This window comes from Myotis yumanensis, unplaced genomic scaffold (assembly GCF_028538775.1).
Source record: "Myotis yumanensis isolate MYYU_CA2020_CCGP unplaced genomic scaffold, mMyoYum1.0.hap1 SCAF_12, whole genome shotgun sequence".
Lineage (NCBI taxonomy): Eukaryota > Metazoa > Chordata > Mammalia > Chiroptera > Vespertilionidae > Myotis > Myotis yumanensis.
In genome coordinates this window covers 16,742,166-16,760,648 of record NW_027223763.1, presented here as the reverse complement: position 1 = coordinate 16,760,648, position 18,483 = coordinate 16,742,166, and the positions used below count along the sequence as shown (strand labels likewise).

Below are 18,483 nucleotides of genomic sequence, written 5' to 3'. Positions count from 1 at the left end.
ATGAAGCTGCTGCTGCTATGTCTGGGGTTGACGCTGGTCTGTGCTCATCATGAAGGAAACCATGATGTTGTGACAAGCAACTTCGATATATCAAAGGTAGTGTTGGGAGCATAGGGTCTTCTGACTTTGGGGGTGCTTTGGGGCAATTCTGAAGCAAGATGGCCCTAATGGAGGCCAAGAGATTTTTGACATGTTAGCAAAGGGGGAGGGTTTCTGAACTTGGATTAAGAGGATTCGTACCATGTGGAAAGGTGATAACACCTGGAGACCTCCATTCTCATTGGAGGACAGTGGAAAGAGCCTTTCATGTGAAGTCAATTGACCTGGTTTCTAATTCCATCTCCATATCACCACTGTGAGTCCAGGCCCATGAGCCAGAGTTCAAGGATACAGATGTTTATGTGGTGTCCCCCTCTTCTTTTCTAACACAATATTTTACTGATTTATTGCAGATTTCAGGGGAGTGGCATACCGTTTTCTTGGCCTCAGATGTCAAAGAAATGATAGAAAAAGGTAGTATCATGAGGGGTTTTATGGAATCTATCCACGCCTGGGACAACTCTTCTCTGACATTGAAATTTCATGTAAAGTAAGCATGGCCTTTTTTACTTGGGAAAGGGAAAACAGAGGCCTGAGTATGGTCTTGGACCACCAAATACACACACACACACACACACACACACACACACACACACATGCACGTATATACAACATTGTGGGCCTGTATTCAAAATCAGAGTCACACATCTGGCACTAATGTAAGACTGAGGAATTTGCCTGTTTTCTAGATTCAGAGATAATAATTGGTGACAGGAATAAATTTAAACAGGAGTAGAGGAGTTCAGAGATTGAGGAGTATCAGAATCGTTAAGTAGTATGGCAATATAGTATAAGTTAAGTGCATAGGATTGGGGATCAACAGCTTAGTTATCTCTTGAAATGATCTCTTACTAGTTGTGTGACCTAAAAATTTTGTCTCTTTCCACCCCAATTTTTCCTTGAGTAAAAGAGGATGATAATAATTCTCTCTCATGGATTTCTTTTTTTGTGAAACAATGTTTATTGAGCACTTATCTGAGAGGCTGGCACATCTGAGAACTCAGCTAATTATCTAGGCAAGTAGCTATCGTAATAATAATAGTGTGAAGTGGTGGTAGAGTAATAGTGACATCAGTAGTATACTCCTTTTTAAAGTAGCAAATAAAGTGAAATAAGGTAAATAAAAGCTGTTTCAAATTTGTACCAGAAATGTTCTACAGTTAATTGGAATCAGACACTCAAGTTGCAGGTGGAGTGTGAGGGAGCCAGACCCATCAATATCTCTTGGGCATCAGCTCATTCTGTTTTACAGGGTCAATGGAGAGTGTACTGAAATGTTTTTGCTTTGTCACCAAGCAAATGAGAATGGTGTATATAATGTTATCTGTAAGTATACAAAAATGTCTTTGTAAATTCCACTTCCAACCATAAGAAATTGACTAAACCCCCACATTCTTAGGATCTTGATTAATTCTTGATTGATGTTTATGTAATATAAATAGGGCCATCTATTAGCCAATATTCTCTATTTGGGAGAACTTTGTGTGTAAAAGCCAATGCCTAGCACACAATACCATCAGAATATGATGGCAATTTGGTCATTTGTACCACCTGCAACAAAAGAAAATGGGCAAAAACAAACAAATGAACAAAACACATACATTGTCTGGACAGCTACTCATTCTCTGCCCACTTTCTGATTGTTCTGGTGTCCATTGCCACAGCCCATTGCCCACATAGAGTAATGGGTATATAATCCAGTGGGCTTATAGACAGAACAGAGACACATAGTTGGCAGAGATGGCCGAGGGAGATAGGATAGCCTTGGGGAGGATGATAGAGGGGAAGTGGCTGCTGTGGCTGAATTTTTCGACCACTAGTGGTCAATGATGAGAAGTGGAATTTCTACTAGTAGTTGATTCTGCCCTTAGAAGTTGCCATATGAAGCTCGGAGAGATACCAATGAAAGGCCTTAGATATCACTCTTTATCTCTTCCAGGATATGCACTTGAATTTGCTCTGTGTCAGAGAATAGGTAGAGTTTAACTTGTTTCTCATGGACCAAAGAAGTTCTGAGCTGTGTTCTGTTTCTTCCACAGATGCTGGATTCAATACGTTTCGCATAATTGAAGTGGTCTATAGTGACTATATTATTTTTCATCTCATTAATGTCAACAATAAGCAAACATTTGAGATGCTGATACTCTTAGGTAGAGTATATTTATTCTCATTTTGGGGTGGGGAGACAGGGGAAGAAAGGAAACCTGAACAAAGTGGCCCACCCAATCTTATCCTGGGAGGTCTCTCCTCCTCTGAAGAGAAGGACTCACCTTGGGTAATCCCTCAGGCTCAGTGATGGGAAGATGATGAAATCTTTCATCATGCCAGAAGGATATCCTAAAAATATCAAATTCAAGACAGGTTATAGTCCACCTCTAACTTCTGCCTAAGCACCAATTAAGTGCCATCCATTTCCATCCATCTGCCCCCATCACACCCAGAGCCTCAGTGACCAAGAACACAAGACACAGCAATTATTGTCACTTTTCCCACAGCCCGACAACCAGATGTGAGCCCAAAACTCAAGGAAAGGTTTGAGGAACTTTGTCAAGAATATGGAATTCCTGAGGAAAACATACTGGATGTGACCAAAGTCGGTAAGTTTAGTTATTTCTGGTTTTCTCTTCCTAAATTCCCATGTTACTGGGTGGAGAAATGCAAGAGAAGGTAACACCTCCGATCAGTCCCCAATGTCCTGACCTGGGAAATCATTTGATCTCTTGCTGAGAAATAAATGGGTTGGTGTTTGACTGTGCTCTGCTCTGTCTCTGCAGGTGGCTGTCTCCAGGCCCGAGGGAGCGATGATGCCCAAGCCTCCAGGTTGGTGATGTCTGATGGAGAGGGGGTGGCCCAGGGACCACTGCCTTCCAACACCATTAGGGGTTTGTGTCCAAAGATTACAATAAAGCCCTAGCCGATTAGGCTCAGTGGATAGAGCGTCGGCCTGTGGACTGAAGGGTACTGGGTTCCCGGCCAAGGGCATGTACTTCAGTTGCAGGCTTGATCCCCGGCATGTGAGAAGGCAACCAATCGATGTATCTCTCTCACATTGATATTTCTGTCTCTGTGTCTCTCTCCCTTCCACTCTCTCTAAAAATCATGGGAAAATATCCTCAGGTGAGGATTTAAAATTTAAAAAAAGATTACAAATAATTGGATAAAGAAGTTTGAGGAATGAGCTTGCAATTTGTAATTGGTGGTCCTGGGTTCAGGACCCACTCATTCCATGAGCTGTAGGGCAAATGACCTAAGCAATTACAAGGAAAACAATGACATGTACCTTGCAGAGGTACTGTGTGGATACCCTGCTGGTGAAAGGGCCTCAGTAATTGATAAAGTCCTAAAAATCATTATGACTTGAAATTTGAAATAGGAAAAGAATACTAGGGTGTGAATATGGAACTCAAATGCATTTCTGTCTTTTGTCCATCTTCCAAGGCCAAAACGTGTGGTCTCACTCTCCAATACTTGGTAATACTGTCTCTCTTTGAACTCTGCACACCCTTAACGTCTGATTTGTAAATAGAGCTGTCTAGCCTTCTAGTTGTCTTTTACCTGGAAAACACCCTCTAACTTTCCTCATCTGTTTCCTATCTTAGCGTTATAGTGGGGCTTTTTTCAGATAAGATATGGGAATATCTTAGCAACTATGGCTTGCATAAAGTCAGCATTTAATACCAGGTAGCTATGGTTTTTGCCATTCTTCCTCAATTTATCAAAAATTCCTTAAAACATTTAATGCTGAGAATGGCATTAAATGAAACCAGCCTAGGGTCCCTCACTGATTATTCCTCTTTCTTTCTCATAGACTCAGTTGGGGGAAAATTATGAAATAGAAAAACATGCTTTTGCTATAGGCCAGACCTAATTCCTTTTGGCAGCCATTGATTCAATGACCTCCTTCCCCCTATTCTGGAAAGAAACACAGATTACAGTACAGATTGATATCTATTTCTTTACCATTTTGCTCTGTAATAAAAATTCTCTTTGTCTTTAATTCAACCCAGGAAGAGCTTAATGAGTTTCTGTGTTCTCTCTCATCTGCTTGTTTAGTGCTGAGTGAATGCTTCCTCACCTGGGCTCCAGGATCTTCATTCCATGGTCCCTGTGTCAGCCTGTGACAAGGTCTGCAACCTGATCTCCATCACTATCATCCAAGAAGGCCTTATCTCTGAATCTAAAGGATCTTCTCTAATTGTCTAGACAGATTCAACAATTCACCAAGAATCAATGGTTTTCTCTAAATCCCCCACTCTCTTTGCCATACCCAGAGTTCTACCATGAATAAGACCCTCTTATACCTGATCAATAAATGATTAGCCTTGCAGTCACATAATTGTCTTTGTGTGTGAGAGAGACATGCGGCTGATGACAAGCGAATGAGAGGACTTCATGGCCCTGTACCCATAATGGTCCTCTAGCTTCACAGAATCTTCCTGAATTTCAAAATTTTTCATCCCCAGCAGTCAGCCTCTGTCCCTGTGCTTTTGCTCACCCTTTGATTGGCTTATTTCTCAGTAATCTGATAAAGCAACTGTGAGACTTGCCCTACAATTTGCCCTGATCCCAGCATTCTCTTTCTCAAGAGAGTATTGAGAGACAGTTGCTGCTGAGGCTGATCCTGGCTCACCAAGTTTCAGGACAAACCTCCACATCCCAGTTTCCCTACCTCATGCATTCTATGACACAGAGCATCATCCTTTCATGCTCTCGGAAAACCTCCTTCAACCAGAGCTGTTATCTACCGCGAGCGTGTTAAGTGAGATGCCAGGAAACGTGAACAATAGAGATCTTTAGCCATCTGTACTTGGTACAGTCAGGAATCATCAAGGAGGCTAACGGGTCTTAACCTGTTTTGGGGTGAGCGTCTGGGCTTTGAAGAAAGGAAAGTTAAGGTTCTTCCTCCACTAATAATCCTTTCCTTACATCCGATGATAAAAACAGCGTCAAAGTTGCACATTGGTCCTGGAAAAGAACAACATGGGGATGGGGTTGTCATTCACGAAGTATGTCTCAGTCATTATGAACGTAAGCTTAATGACAGGTAGGCCCAGATGTTTCTGTTGGACGTAAACAATCTCATAAAACCAGATGATCATGTCCCTCTCTCAGCTAAAATGAGTGACTGCTGCTTCTTTATCAAATATAGCTTTATACTCATGCTTATCTTCACTCCCTCTAGGTAAGGTTTATGGATGTACTCAATCATAGACTTGCCCCTGATTTCTGACAACACCCAACTTAGTGCTTCCTTAGATCTTCCCCAAATCCTGTAGTAGGTTCTCCCTAACATGCTCTGACCGAGACACCCACAGTTCCCCAGAGTGAGCATACTCCCTGGCTGCAATAAGCCCCAACTTTTCAGGTACAGGTATGTCCCTGGTGCTCTTTTTGGAAGAGTATTAACCTTTCTAGGACTAGACCCCAGGTCCACTCTATGCATGCACCCCCAGAAATTATGGGAAGCACCAAAGTAAATCACTGATGCAGGACCTGGTTTAACGCTTACATCCTGTGGAGCTAGGACACAGGGCGCCTCTAAGGATTTTGGTCTGAGCAGGGGAGAGGATGCAATTAACATTTACTCCAGTCAATTGGAGGAACCAGCTTAGTGGGCAATGATAAATATCTGTTTGGGCATTCATTAGTTTATCTAGCTAGGCTGCTAAAAAAGGAGAGAGAGAGAGAGAGAGAGAGAGAGAGAGAGAGAGAGAGAGAGAGAGAGAGAGAACTTAGGATCCTACCTCCTCTGCTGTGGGAGCCTTTTTCCATCAATGTGACCTTCTGTGTCCCCCTCTCATAAGGGTGACAACTGTCTCCTTTTTCTCCACGGGACAGGTTTCCTTGGAGGAAATGCTTTCATATTCTCCGGGGGAGCCATCTGAGTCCTCCTGGCCAGGCTTTCTGCCCCTCCTCACCCCTTCCATTTGGTCCAGGTCTCCCGTCTCAGCGAGGGGTCTGGACACCTGAGGAGCTCACAAGGCAATAACCAGGTGTGCCCAGGGCTGGCTTTTTATGGGTTTCCCAGAGGTCCTTGGGGGTAGGGCAATCACACTCCAGATAAGGAAGTGGCTTCAAGGGATGAGACACCTATTGAGTCTTCAGTCCTCTGAAATTGGTCCTTGCAACTCTTTAGCTGCTAACTTCAGAGCCTTTTCCCCTGCCTGGCAGCAAGCAGAGGCCATGAGTTCTGTGCTGTGTGTGGATCTCAAAGAATGTGCCACCTCTGTCTTTGTCTCTAGACGCTACCCTCCCCCACCCCCATGTGTATCAACAGCTCTGGGTGTTTACATCCACTTCAGCTTGGTACACTATGTATCCCCAGGGACAGCAAAGCATTTGCTGTAAAATACTAGAAAACTCTCCCTAGCCAGTTTGGCTCAGTGGATAGAGCGTCAGCCTGCAGACTAAATGATCCCAGGTCCAATTTTGGTCAAGTGCACATGCCTGGGTTGTGTGCTTGATCCTCAGTAGGGGTGTGCAGGAGGCAGCCAATCAATACTTTTCTCTCATCATTGATGTTTCTACCTCTCTCCCTCTCCCTCTCCCTTCCTCTTTAAAATCAATAAAAATATACTTTAAAAAATAAATAGACAAGAAAACTCTTGAGCATGTTGAGTATGCATTCTGTGTGGCCACTCAGTTCTGCGATCATGACAGGAATGCCCCCATAGAGTCTATGGAATGAAAGATTGAGGTGAGGCTCCCAAATAATGTTTTCCATAAAATGGGCTGCAGCACACATTCAGCCCAAGGGCCACAAACGGGAAACTTTGTCCATTAAACCTGAAATCCATTCAGTCCACTTTGGCAAAATCAAAAGTTTATTATAGAAAAGTCAGGAGGTACCTGAACAGTTGCCAGGACATTTTCTTAGTGTGGTGAAAGTTTGAAATACTGAAAAAATTTATCGGATCAGCTGTAAAAGCTAATGCACCATGGATCAAAAATGTGATCTTAATTTCAACACTGAAAAGCTATTCCATCCCCACACGTAGTCAATCATTTTGGATTAGGTTCCACCCCAATGATCTCATTTTAACGTAAGACCTTTTCAAAGATCCTGTCTCCAATGCAACCACATTCCGATGTTGCAGGGGTAAGGGCTGGAATGTGCGGATTTTGCGGTGGACACAATTCATCCCATAACAGTTTTGAAGCATTCACCTTGAAGAAACCTAATCTCAAGGAAAATCCCCCAAATAACCACTGCCCTTTGCTGTGCAGGCCAACACAGGAACAGCCAGCCAGTGTTACTTAGTAGTTGAGCCTCAACCTATGAACCAGGAGGTCACTGTTCAATTCTCCTGGCGTTTTGGCCTTGATCCCCAACAGGGGGTGTGCAGGACGCAGCCAGTTAATGATTCTCTCTCATCATTGATGTCTCTCTCTCTCCCTCTCCCTTCCTCACTGAAATCAATGCAAATCTATTTTTTTAAAATGCCCTTTTACTTTTCAGTTCATTTTGTTTTAAGTGGTTCTCTTGTTCCTCTGTTTTCTTGTGCATTGGGTATGGTTAATACTCAAATTTTCAACTTGGTCCTCATGGTACAAAAGAGGGAAACAGGATGGCTGCGGCCATCAGCTAACCAGAGCCCTTTCTGAGCACATGGGCCTATGATTGCTTGAAGCACGTCACAGACGTACTTGTGTCTCTAATGGAGGGCAGCAGAGCTGTAGGTGGGATGACTGGATTGGTCACCTCTGAAGCAGGGTGGGTGTGCAGAAGGCAATTGTCCAAATGCCATTGACCCCAGAGCGACTGAAAGAACAGCGGCTCCAAGCCAACGCAGAACAGCTACGAGGGGAACTGGAGATCCTGGCAGGGCAGCTGCCCCCGCCCCATCCCCCACCCCCATCCCTGCCACCCTGTCCTGGGACCCTCTCCTGGCACCCTGTCCTATTATTATTATTATTATTATTATTATACAAGATAAACTTATCGCTTGATAGTATAGGACAGAGGAAGGAAGCAGGGACAGGGTTGATTCGACTTCTATTTGTTTCGTTTTATTTCAGAATAAATGAATTTAGCCATAGAAAGAAACACACACACACACACACTCACACTCACACACATATACACAATCACTCACTCTCTCTCTTTCTCTCTCTCTCTCTCTCTCTCTCACACACACACACACACACACACACACACACACACACACACACAACAGGGGAGTGATCGAGCTTCGAGCTTCGAGAATTTCTGTGATCCGCGAGAGGACCGCGAGGGGACAGCAGTGACCGCTAAACTGTAGGCGCAGAGCCTCGTTCGCTGCCCACCAAGGGCCAACAGAGGGCGCCCGACTCGCGCCAGCGCTAACTGGCGCCCCGGTGGGTGCGGGGAAACGCCTGCATCCTGGGCTCGGCTCGGGGGTTTGTGGCGCCGCTTCCACGGTGAGAAGCAGAGCCTCGTTTGCCGCTGACCGTCGTGCCCGCTTAGGGAAGCCGCCCAGGCTTCTCGACCCCCTGGTGGCTGAGGAAATAGTAAGTAAAAAGCTGCCTTTCTGGGCCCTGCCCGGCTTCAATCTCCCTGCTTTGTGTGCAGAGAGTGGTTTCAAACACCAGTTTCCACCTGTGGGAACCAGGATCTCCACGGAGAAGGGACACCGTGCAGGGCTGTGCCAGGGAATGAATGGGGAGCATCTGCTGTAGCAGGGAGGTGCTCACACAGGAGGGGACATGGCCAAAGGATGCCATGAAGGGGATCTCCCTGGGCAAGTTGGAGCATCAAAATAAACCTGATGGTAACAGATGGAAACACATTAAATGAAAGCAATTCATGAGTCCACGTTGACCTCGCTGCCTCTGTAAACGGGTAAAATGGAAGAATGTTTTACTTTCTGATGATGTGGAAGCAACCGTGCAATCAGCACTAGGGCTTTATCCATCGTTTGATTCTTGACTTTCTAATAGGACATTTTAGTGAGAATTATTTTACAACTTATTGGAGCGATTGGAGACTCAAAACCATCACATTTTGTACTAATTTTTTATTTATTCTCCCTGTTTCTGGGGAGAAATACTGACAAATTCAGAGAAAGGGGAAAACATAAATATTGGGACCTTCTGATTGATTGTGTTAGAGAGACAGCCTGTGCCTGGGTAAAACGTGTGACATAATTGCTTTTTTGGTGGGAATAATGGGCTTTGCCACCGGTGTCCACCTGCCACCATTGTTCCTTATCATGTAGCTAGCCACTAGCATTTTTATGTCAGTACCATCTTTTTCCAATTTCTAATAATTTCATAAGTGAGATCAGATCCAAATGTTTTTGTTTCAGTAATGTCTATAAAACATTCTTCAATCATTTAACACATCGTTTTATTACAAACATGCCTAAAAGTCTGACTCATGGGTTCATCTGTGTTACGATCAAAAAGTAAAGAGAAGTATTCTGCTTCTTAACTCACATTAGTATTTCAGATCTCACCTGGCTTCCTAGTAGCATGGCATATTCATTTTGGATTTTATTACATGAATAACCCTCAGATCCCTTTGCCTCGTTTACTATGTGATCAACTCTATAGTTTTATAGTATCTTATATGTACAGCAAATTTCAAAAACACTCCAGCATTGAGGTAAAAAATTTCTTGTGATTTTTTTTTTACAAATTCAAATTTTACTTTTATCATATAGCACAATAAAATGAACACAACTATATCCTTAATAATCAGAGATTAAAGCTTATCCTTAATCTGTATGTTTCCTTTATTTCATTACAGTGAGATTGAACAAAATCGTCTTTAAACTTTAATCTTCCCCAGTCTAAGCCACCACTAGTTAAGTAAATGTCACACATTTCTTTTCATTTATAGGGTGGCTTTTCCCAGGTCTTGGCAGGTGCTCACTACATAGGAGTAGCAGGAATGCTGTTTTGGTGCCTGCAATTCTGTGGGATGTCTGGTAGTCTTTTTTTTCTACTTCCAATGGATTGTCTTCTTCTGAAACTGCTTTTAAAAACACTGTGGCCTAATGTACCCAAAACACTTTCAGAAACAGGAATGCTTCTAATACAGAAACAGAACATGGTCTATGATCTCTTTTAAGAAGATGAAATTAATCATATTTGCCAAGGCCTAGGTTAAAGTTACGTGTTCAGAATATTCAAATGCCTGGATAATTATGAACTTGGTTTTCTATACCGGGCCCTGAAATGAGGGAGAACTGACCATTTCCTACAACGTTGCTTAGCTTTCTATTCTACACTCACTAGTCCTTTTCTTGAACAACCTCTAAACTGAGGTCACCAGAAGGTGAACTTTGGCAAAAAAATATTCTTTAGAGTTGACCAGATTATTTAAGATTTGTATGAATACATTGGAAGAAAATACCTTGCCTTAGAGCAATATATTCCCTTTGTTCACTCTGAAAGTCTAGCTGCCAAATTAAGAACTAAAGAGAATGAACAAACCATATCTGGGCCTTCTCTCTTCATATTTGCTTCTTGGTTTAAAAATGCACAATTGGGACAAATTATGTGAATATCTGCGTGCATATAAATTTTTTTGCACCAATAATTTTGCTTTAAAGCCATTCTTCAAATATGTTATTCCAATAGATGTGACAAAACCATGTGGAAATCCCAGGTGTTCAGACTGATTGTCAGCCTGTTTTTCTGATGAAAAGACTACAGTTCACCCTGGCTGCTTGCTCAGTGGTTAGAGCATCGGCCTGCAGACCAAAGGATCCCAGGTTAGATTTCTGCTTCAGGGCAGGTACCTCCCCCGCTTCGGGGCTCGTGCAGGAGTTAACCAGTCGATGTATCTCTCTCACATCAATGTCTCTCTCTCCCCCTCTTCCCTCACTTCCACTCTCTCTAAAGATCAATGGGAAAAATATCCTCAGGTGAGGATTTTTTAAAAAAGAAAAAAGAAAAGGCTACATTTCCCCAGTTCTACATATCAGAAAAATAACATTTCCTGCAAAAGTTCAATATTCTCATCTGAGTACTGGCCATGGCAATCTGACAAAAGATTAGATTATAAAACTAGGTGTGAAGAGCTACTTACAGTGGTTCTCAATGCTATCTGGCTTTTAATCCTATCACTGTTAATTCTATTCAGTGGTTACCCAATACACCCAAAATTACTTAGAACATGTATAATAGAGATAAAAGCTTGTAATTAAAAGACTGGAATCCAGTTCTAGCGTTAACATGCTATGTAATCTTAAGCAAGTTGTTAATTTCTCAGAACCTCATTAATAAAATAAGGGTAATTATATCTAATTTTTAGAATTTTTAGAATTGTTAGAAAAATTAAAGGAGATATTACAGTTAGGGCAGTGTTTGGTACCTAGTAAAAATTCAGTTAATTGCTTGGCAAAGAAATTGGCTTCATTTATTTATTCAACAAACATTTATTGCGGGTCTACTTGGGCCAGGATTTTATCTAATTACTTGAGATAACTTGGTAAATAAAATAACTGCTCTGTTGGGAATTTCTGAATTTCATCCAGAAATTCTACTACTAGTTATTTACCAAAGAAATGAGCACAGTGTCTACTTATATATATATGAATATTCACAGATTTATTTATAATATCTCCAAAGTGGTTAGAACTCAGGTATGCATATATATGTTATGGTATATTCACTCAATAGAAAACTACTTAGGAAAATACAGAAACAAAGTATTGGCACATGCCATAACCAGATGGCTCTCCAAGTGTCACACCAAATGGAAGAACTAGATTCAAAAAGTATATTCCGTGTGGCTTCATTTTCATGATCTTGTGATCTTCTAAGAAGTAAAACATCACATTGAAAATTACTCCCACTTGATCTGCTGTTTTTGTTTCTCTGGTTTTATCGATGTCTGCAAAGCATCATTTATTAAAATGCCAGGTTGGACATTTAAAAACTCTTCTGTTTTAGCCCTAGCTGGTTTGGCTCAGTGGATAGAGCGTCAGCCTGCGGACTGAAGGGTCCCAGGTTCGATTCCAGCCAAGGGCACATGCCTGGGTTGCGGGCTATATCCCCAGTGGGGGATGTGCAGGAGGCAGCCAATTAATGATTCTCTCTCATCATTGATGTTTCTATCTCTCTTTCCCTCTCCCTTCCTCTCTGAAATCAATAAAGATATATTTTTTAAAAACAAACAAACAAACAAAAAATTCTTCTGTTTTAGAAGATCATGACGAGACATGGACCAGTAATGTCTGGCGGCCTTTTGACCCGTGAGAGTCTCCATGACGAGCATCCCTTCTCAAGGTATGCACTCATCGGGGAGACCTCATTGTCAAGTTCAGAGTTAAACTGGAGACATCACAGGTAAATGCTCCTGCCCTGTCCTGTTTCTAGGCCCCACACGGACCAGTACAGGAAGAGCACAGCACTGCACTCCTCACCCTGAAGGCCAACTGTATGCACCAAGGTCAGGATCCTGCACTGCGTCAAGGGAACAGCGTGCGGAGGGCTCAGGACACTTACCAGAGAGGGGTAACCCCACCTGGAAATTTCCCTGCAGGCACTGTCTTTGTGCTCACAGAGAGGATCCACACACACTTCGCCAGGAGGCAAACCTGCACTCCAGTGTCCCTGTCACTCATCAGGTAACTTGGCCACGCAAAACCTTTTCCTCACTCTGCCTCATTTCCCCTTGCGTGGTTGCAAGGGAAACACTGTCACCAGTGATGGCTGGCTGACACTTCGACCTGCAGTAATGCCATGGAGCCAGCCAGTGGGAAGAGTCTGCATGTACCTTCCTCAAGGTACCTACTCAGGGCGGAGACCTCATTGTCAAATTCAATGTTAAACCACAAACATGGCAGATTCTTGCAAAGACTTGGCCTGATTCTAGGACCTGTGCTGGTCAGCCCAGGACCCACCACAGCAAGACCCACATCCCACTCAGTGCTCACCCAGCACTGTGTCCATGTGGCGATGGACATTACTCATGTTCCTTGCCCCCTTCTGGCGGTGATGTTGGCGGGAGATGTGCCCTGTGCAAAGGTCTAATGTTGTGTCCCTTGCTCTGAAGTAAGTCCCCACTGTGGGGGCTGGGAAGGAACCTGAATTTCTTGTGGTTCCTTTGAGATTCCTTGTTTAAAGCTGTAAGTTCCAGGCGCCCCTCCTGTAGTTTTGCTAATAAGACCTCTTCTGCTCCCCCCTGTCTTCGCCCTCTGGTGGGGGAGAGGAGGAGGAGTAAAGGGTCCTGTCTCCCCCTCCTCCAGCCCCACTCCAGGGTGCGGGTCTCAGCTAGCTGGCACTGGTCCCTCCACACAGAGTCACATCCAGACCCCCTCACCCTGGGTGTCTGAGCCTCCCCTGGGGTTGGGTGGGGAAGACTATTTTGGAACCTTAAACAGGCTGCCAAGTAAGAGGCACGTGTCCGTGGAACAGGTGGGGAGAAACTTCACAGCCACCTCCCTGTGTCCTCCCCACCTCGACCACCTCAAAGCGAACGGAAGAGCTGGTGTTTCTGGCCCCTTCTGTGGAGGATGGAGGAGGAGACTTGCTGTAGATGGACTCCTCCTCCAGGAGAAGGGAGGGCCCTTGGGGGCGGCCGCCCGCTGTCCCTCACCGGCGGGTTCTGTTTCTTCTGCCCTGAGACTGCAGGGCCAGCGCCCCCAACTCCCTCCTCCAAACCCTGTGAAATTAGAAGCTACTTGATCCTCACCCGCCCAACTGGATGGGGGACGTTCAGTTGTGCCCTCCTGTGTCATCTCATTACACACCCCCCTTCGCACAGCTGTACGAAATTCAAGGTGGTGAGAGGGCAGGGTAAGGCCTGGTTTATCGGTGCCTTTGGGTGGAGTTATACTTCTCGAGAAGAGAAGCTTCTGGATGTTTTATGGTATTTCCTAGTGTTCTTCTGTAAATGTATTGAGAAAAAAAATGAACAGTTTAAGGAACGGGACCTCTGAGCAGGTACAACGAAAAAGCCTAGAAATGATAGGTGTGGGAGACCCCTGTCAGCCTCAGGAAGACTGGAGGGGACCCTTCCAGGCCCTGAGCCCCACATCCTGGGATCCCCTGAACATACACCTCCAAACTGAGCACATGGCTGCTAGGAGAAACCAATATGGCTCAGAATCCCTGCTGAGGGTGAGCAGGGACGCCCCCTGCAGGCGACTGCCAGCATGAGCGTCAGTAGCTTGTTACAGGCACGCACGCATTTGCTTCTGGAGATGCGACTACTGGGCGCGTGGGGTGGAGGACAATTCCAGGATGGCGATGAAAAGCACCCTCCCATCCCATCAGCTGAAGCCCGGGTGCCTGGGGACCCCCTCGGCCCACGGCCCCCAGAGGCAGCTCTGATCTCTAGGGGCCTGGGGCCCTGCACACAGCCTGCCATGGCTTGGTCTGGACCATGGCTCTTTTTGTCCTTCCCTGTTCTCCGTGGATGGAGACCCTGAGACAAATGGCTCATCCCGTTTTCATTTTCCCCTTGGCTAGAACCTGTCCCCACGGTCTTTGCTGGTTCTGGGTCCTGGACTCCGAGACTTCTCCCCGAGGCAGGGGACCCTGAGCGTGGGGCATGGCTGCCTGAAACACAGGTGCTGACCCTGAAACCTCAGCGGTCCTGGCATTCGGGACTCTGTCGTTGACCATCTCGTTACTGGTTGGGACAGTGCAACCTCAAGCCCTCCTGTGTCAGCAGAACGTGGAACTGGCGCCTTCCCCGCTTAGGGAAGAAGGGAGCCTGTGTCACGGGGAACTGTGTCCACTCGGTCCCCACGGGGCCATGGGCACATCCTTGGGTGGACTTTTCTCACTGCATTCGCTCCACAAATCTCTCATTTTGTCTTTACGATCTGGTCGATGACTGGCTCGTCCTTCAGATTGAACACCCTCCTTGCCCTAGAAACACCTCTGATTTCCGGTGGGCTTGGGCTCTGCACAGAGGCGGACGTGCCCTTGGCCCTGTGCTTCACATCTTCTGGATCCTCTCCTGTTCTCCAGGGGCAATGCCCCTGGAACACATGCCTCCTTGTATTTTTCTTTTTGTGTCTCTATCCATTTAGTCCTAAATAAAACAAAACAAATAGGGGTCTAATCAACCCTGTCCCCACCTCCTTCCTCTGTCCTATGCTATCAATACCTAAGTTTATTCTCATATTATAATAATAATAATAGGACAGGGTGATGGGGCCAGGGTGGCAGGGACTGGGTGGGCCCCGCTTCTCCAGGGGAGTGTCCGGTTATTAGATTCCCACGATCGAGCCTGGCTACTCCTGGGGGCTCTGCATCTCACAGGGCAGCTGCCTGATCTGCCGGGCAGTGGACTTCCCAAGTGCGACAGGGCCCGGCTCCAGGCTGTCAGCGAGGCTCACCTCTCAGGGGTCACCAGGCTATGAGCAGCGCCAACTGCGTAGGGCGGGGGGGACGGGGGGGGGGGGGCGGCTGTAGTGGACTCCCCAGTAGGTTCTAGGTAGCCCGCAGGAACTTGCCACACAATCCATTAGGCCCGCCTCCAGCTCAGGGGTACCACCAGCTCCTGCAGCTCCAGGAACTTCCCCTTCATTTCCTCCTTGTCCTTCGCCAGCTGCTAATGTCCTCCTCCTCCTCCAGGTGGCGCTCCTTCAGCCCTGCCCTCTGATTCTGGTCAAGGGCGGTAATGTGCTGTGCTCCCATTGCACCTGTCTCTGCAGACAGCTGAGTGAGTGCTGCTCCAGCTCCTTCAGCTCCATCTTCCCTTGCATGGCCTCTGTAAGCAAGGCAGCTCTGCAGCTTGCCCGTAGCCACCTGGACAGCCTGTTGTGGCTGTTCTGCTTCTGCTGGTAGCCGCTGTTCCACTTCCGAGGGCCCTGCTGGGGGCTCCTGGGGTGGCGGGACAGCCATCTGGTTCCTCCGTTCAGCTGAGCTGGTCTCCAGCTCCTGTGCCCGACTCCTGCTGTGCTCCCTGTCCTCAACTTGCACATCTGCTCTGACATTTGCTGCATCTTCTGCTGTCAGATGGCCTTCTCTCCTTTCAAGTCCTTGCGTACTGGTCTTTCTCCACCTGCTGCTACTTCAGCAGATTCTTCAGCTGCTCCACACGTGTCTCCAGCTGAGCCCGAGCTCCCAGGGCCTCTTGCCCTTGCTCCTCGCTACCAGGGCTTCCCGGATGACTAGAGAGTTGTTGCGGCGGGAGCTCTGGCGTCTCCAGCTTCATCTTCGGCAGTTCTGCCACCCTGAGCTGCCTGGCCTCCCTGCGGGTCACCGAGACCCGAAGGCACTCCGCAGTTCCCAGTTCTCCTGCTTCAGGCTTCACGCGTTTTGTTGTACTTGTCTAAGCTCAGCTTTCGGGCCTCACGAGTTCGGGTGAGATTTTTGTCGAATCGCCTGTGTCTGCCATGTGCACACCCGCCCAGATCTTGAGGCTGGGGAGTCAGCAGGAGGCCCGCAAGGCCCTCCTCCTCTCTTGGCTTTCTGCCTGGCTGCTTGTTGAGGCCCGGCCAGAGCTGTCTGCAAGTCTGTCTTCTCAGACGCTAGAATCCCTGCGGCCTGGCTATGAATCTGTGATCACTGTCTCAGGACACCTGGTGCCTTCGCTCGCCTCTGCCTATATTCCTGCTTCTCTTTTTCTAGTTGGGATTGATGGAATTTCATGGCTGCGTGGTCCCTCCAGCGCCTCTGTGTTAGCAGAAGATGCAGTCCCTCCGCCTTGACGGAGGAGGCAGGCTCGCACCTGAATCTGCTGAGCTACAGGGAAAGCGGACACGGGGCTCTGGGCAGATGAGGATGCGCTTCCAGACAGGACAGAAGCGCCGCTTTTGGGCCCCTAGTTCCACGTGGATGAAGCAGCGCTGGGCAAAGGACACCCCAGGCCACATGTGCCTGCAGGAGGCAGGGCGGGGAGCGGTGTGGTCTTTGGGCGCATCCTCAGGCGAGTGACAGCCGTCAGAAGTGGCTGTCCCGGGGCTGCTGTCCGGTCTAACTTCTGCTTCTTAGCTCCTGCAGGAACACAGTGCCTCGCCGCTGCGGCCATTCTCTCAGCTTTCTCCTGGCCTCGGCCACTTTTTCCTGTCGGGCTTCTTGGGCCAGAGAGCCCTCCTTGTATTTGGCATGTGACAGGAACTGGGCCCCTTGTTCCCAGGGTTCTCAGCTAACCCCCTGCCCTGGGTAGAGGGCTCCTCCCCCTGAGGTAGGAGGTTCCCAATCCTGTCTCCCTCTCCTGCTGAGGGTCTCCTGGGGTCTCTCTTGAACTGGTGAGAGATTCTTGACTCGTTTGCTGTCTTCTCCCGTCAGAGGGACACTCGTGGCCGTCTGGTGTCCTTAGCCCATGGGCTCCTGAGATGGGTACTTGTGAGAGGTGGGATCATGAGAGAGGATGGCATATAGTAAGAGAGGGGGCCCCAGAATAATGTGGGGGGTGTGCATGAAGGTGGGTTCCAGAATCTGGTTGTGGTTTGGGGGCAGAAGGGAAAATGCAAGTGTAGGGGGGCGGGGTGTAGGTGACAGGTGGTCCCTGATCAGTGTGGGATCCAGTGCTAATGGAAAGCGAGGGGTTCGTGGGTGCAGTGGAGGGTGGAGGCAGTGTCATGGGTGAGATCTCATGGCTGTAAAGTGACAAAGACAGAGCTGGTGCTTCCCTCGCTCCCCACACACAGAACATCGTCTTCCCCGGTTGCTGGCATGCCCCTCAGAGCAGAGACCTTGTGCCAACTTCTCCATGAGCTGACCTGCAAAAGAAGGCTTGTGCCAGTGTGTGCAGGCGACAGGGACATCCAGGAGTGTGCCGGGGACAGGCGGGCCTGGCAGGGGTCCCAAGCCCCACCTCCCTCCCTGCATGATGCCCCACGATCCCTCATCCAAGCCTTGCCCAGATGGTTCTCCCATCCATGCCAAAGTCAGGCAACAGTGGAGTTCCGTGGGCTTGCTTGGAAGAGGGCACCTGAAGTTGCGGAAGAGAATGCTCACCTCTCCCAAGGGAGAGCTGGTCCTGTGCTGTGGTAGGGGTTTCTAGGGGAGCCCTCCCAGGTGGGGAGACCCGACCCAGGTATGGGGGTGACAGCTGGAGCAGAGGATCGCTCAGTAGCTCCGGGTCCGTGGCATTTGGATAATAGCCCGTGTCCCCACTGGCGCCTGCTGGTCCTACCTTCTCCCCAGAGTCGCCATCCAATCTTGCCCAAGGATCCCCAACTGACTCCTCTCTGTTCTCGTCGGTGTAAAGAGGGCAGAAAGGAAAGGCAAGACCAGTGTCACGAGCTTTTTTTGGCCTGGGCCCACGGTTCCCTTACCTTGTTGATGCCCAGTTCTTTTGTATTTTTATTTTATTTTATTTATTTTTTAATCCTCACCTCAGGGCATTTTTCCATTGATTTTTAGAGTGGAAGGGAGGGGGAGAGGCAGAAAGAAACATCCATATGATGCAGTCACTATTAGGACCACCTCTCCTGTCCTGCCCCTGAGGGTCACCTTCTCCTGAGGGTTACATCTGCCAGGCACAAT

At 47.2% G+C, this 18,483-nt stretch overlaps 1 protein-coding gene across 1 annotated transcript; it reads left to right on the top strand.

Annotated features, from left to right (window-relative positions):
* On the top strand, positions 1-15,834 carry LOC139021032 (lipocalin Can f 6.0101-like). The gene is made up of 7 exons (XM_070431178.1): positions 1-96; positions 453-589; positions 1,352-1,425; positions 2,139-2,249; positions 2,595-2,696; positions 2,874-2,919; positions 15,702-15,834. The coding sequence occupies exons 1-7, from the start codon at positions 1-3 to the stop codon at positions 15,832-15,834; spliced, it is 699 nt and encodes a 232-aa protein (XP_070287279.1).
* Positions 15,835-18,483: the final 2,649 nt, after the last annotated feature.

Bases quoted from the DNA above. Each gene is read 5' to 3' on its own strand.
- LOC139021032 (XM_070431178.1), top strand. From the start codon at position 1: ATGAAGCTGCTGCTGCTATGTCTGGGGTTGACGCTGGTCTGTGCTCAT. The intron at 590-1,351 runs GTAAGCATGGCC...TCTGTTTTACAG, and splicing joins ACATTGAAATTTCATGTAAA to GGTCAATGGAGAGTGTACTG. The intron at 2,920-15,701 runs GTTGGTGATGTC...CTGTCTCTGCAG, and splicing joins GATGATGCCCAAGCCTCCAG to ACAGCTGAGTGAGTGCTGCT.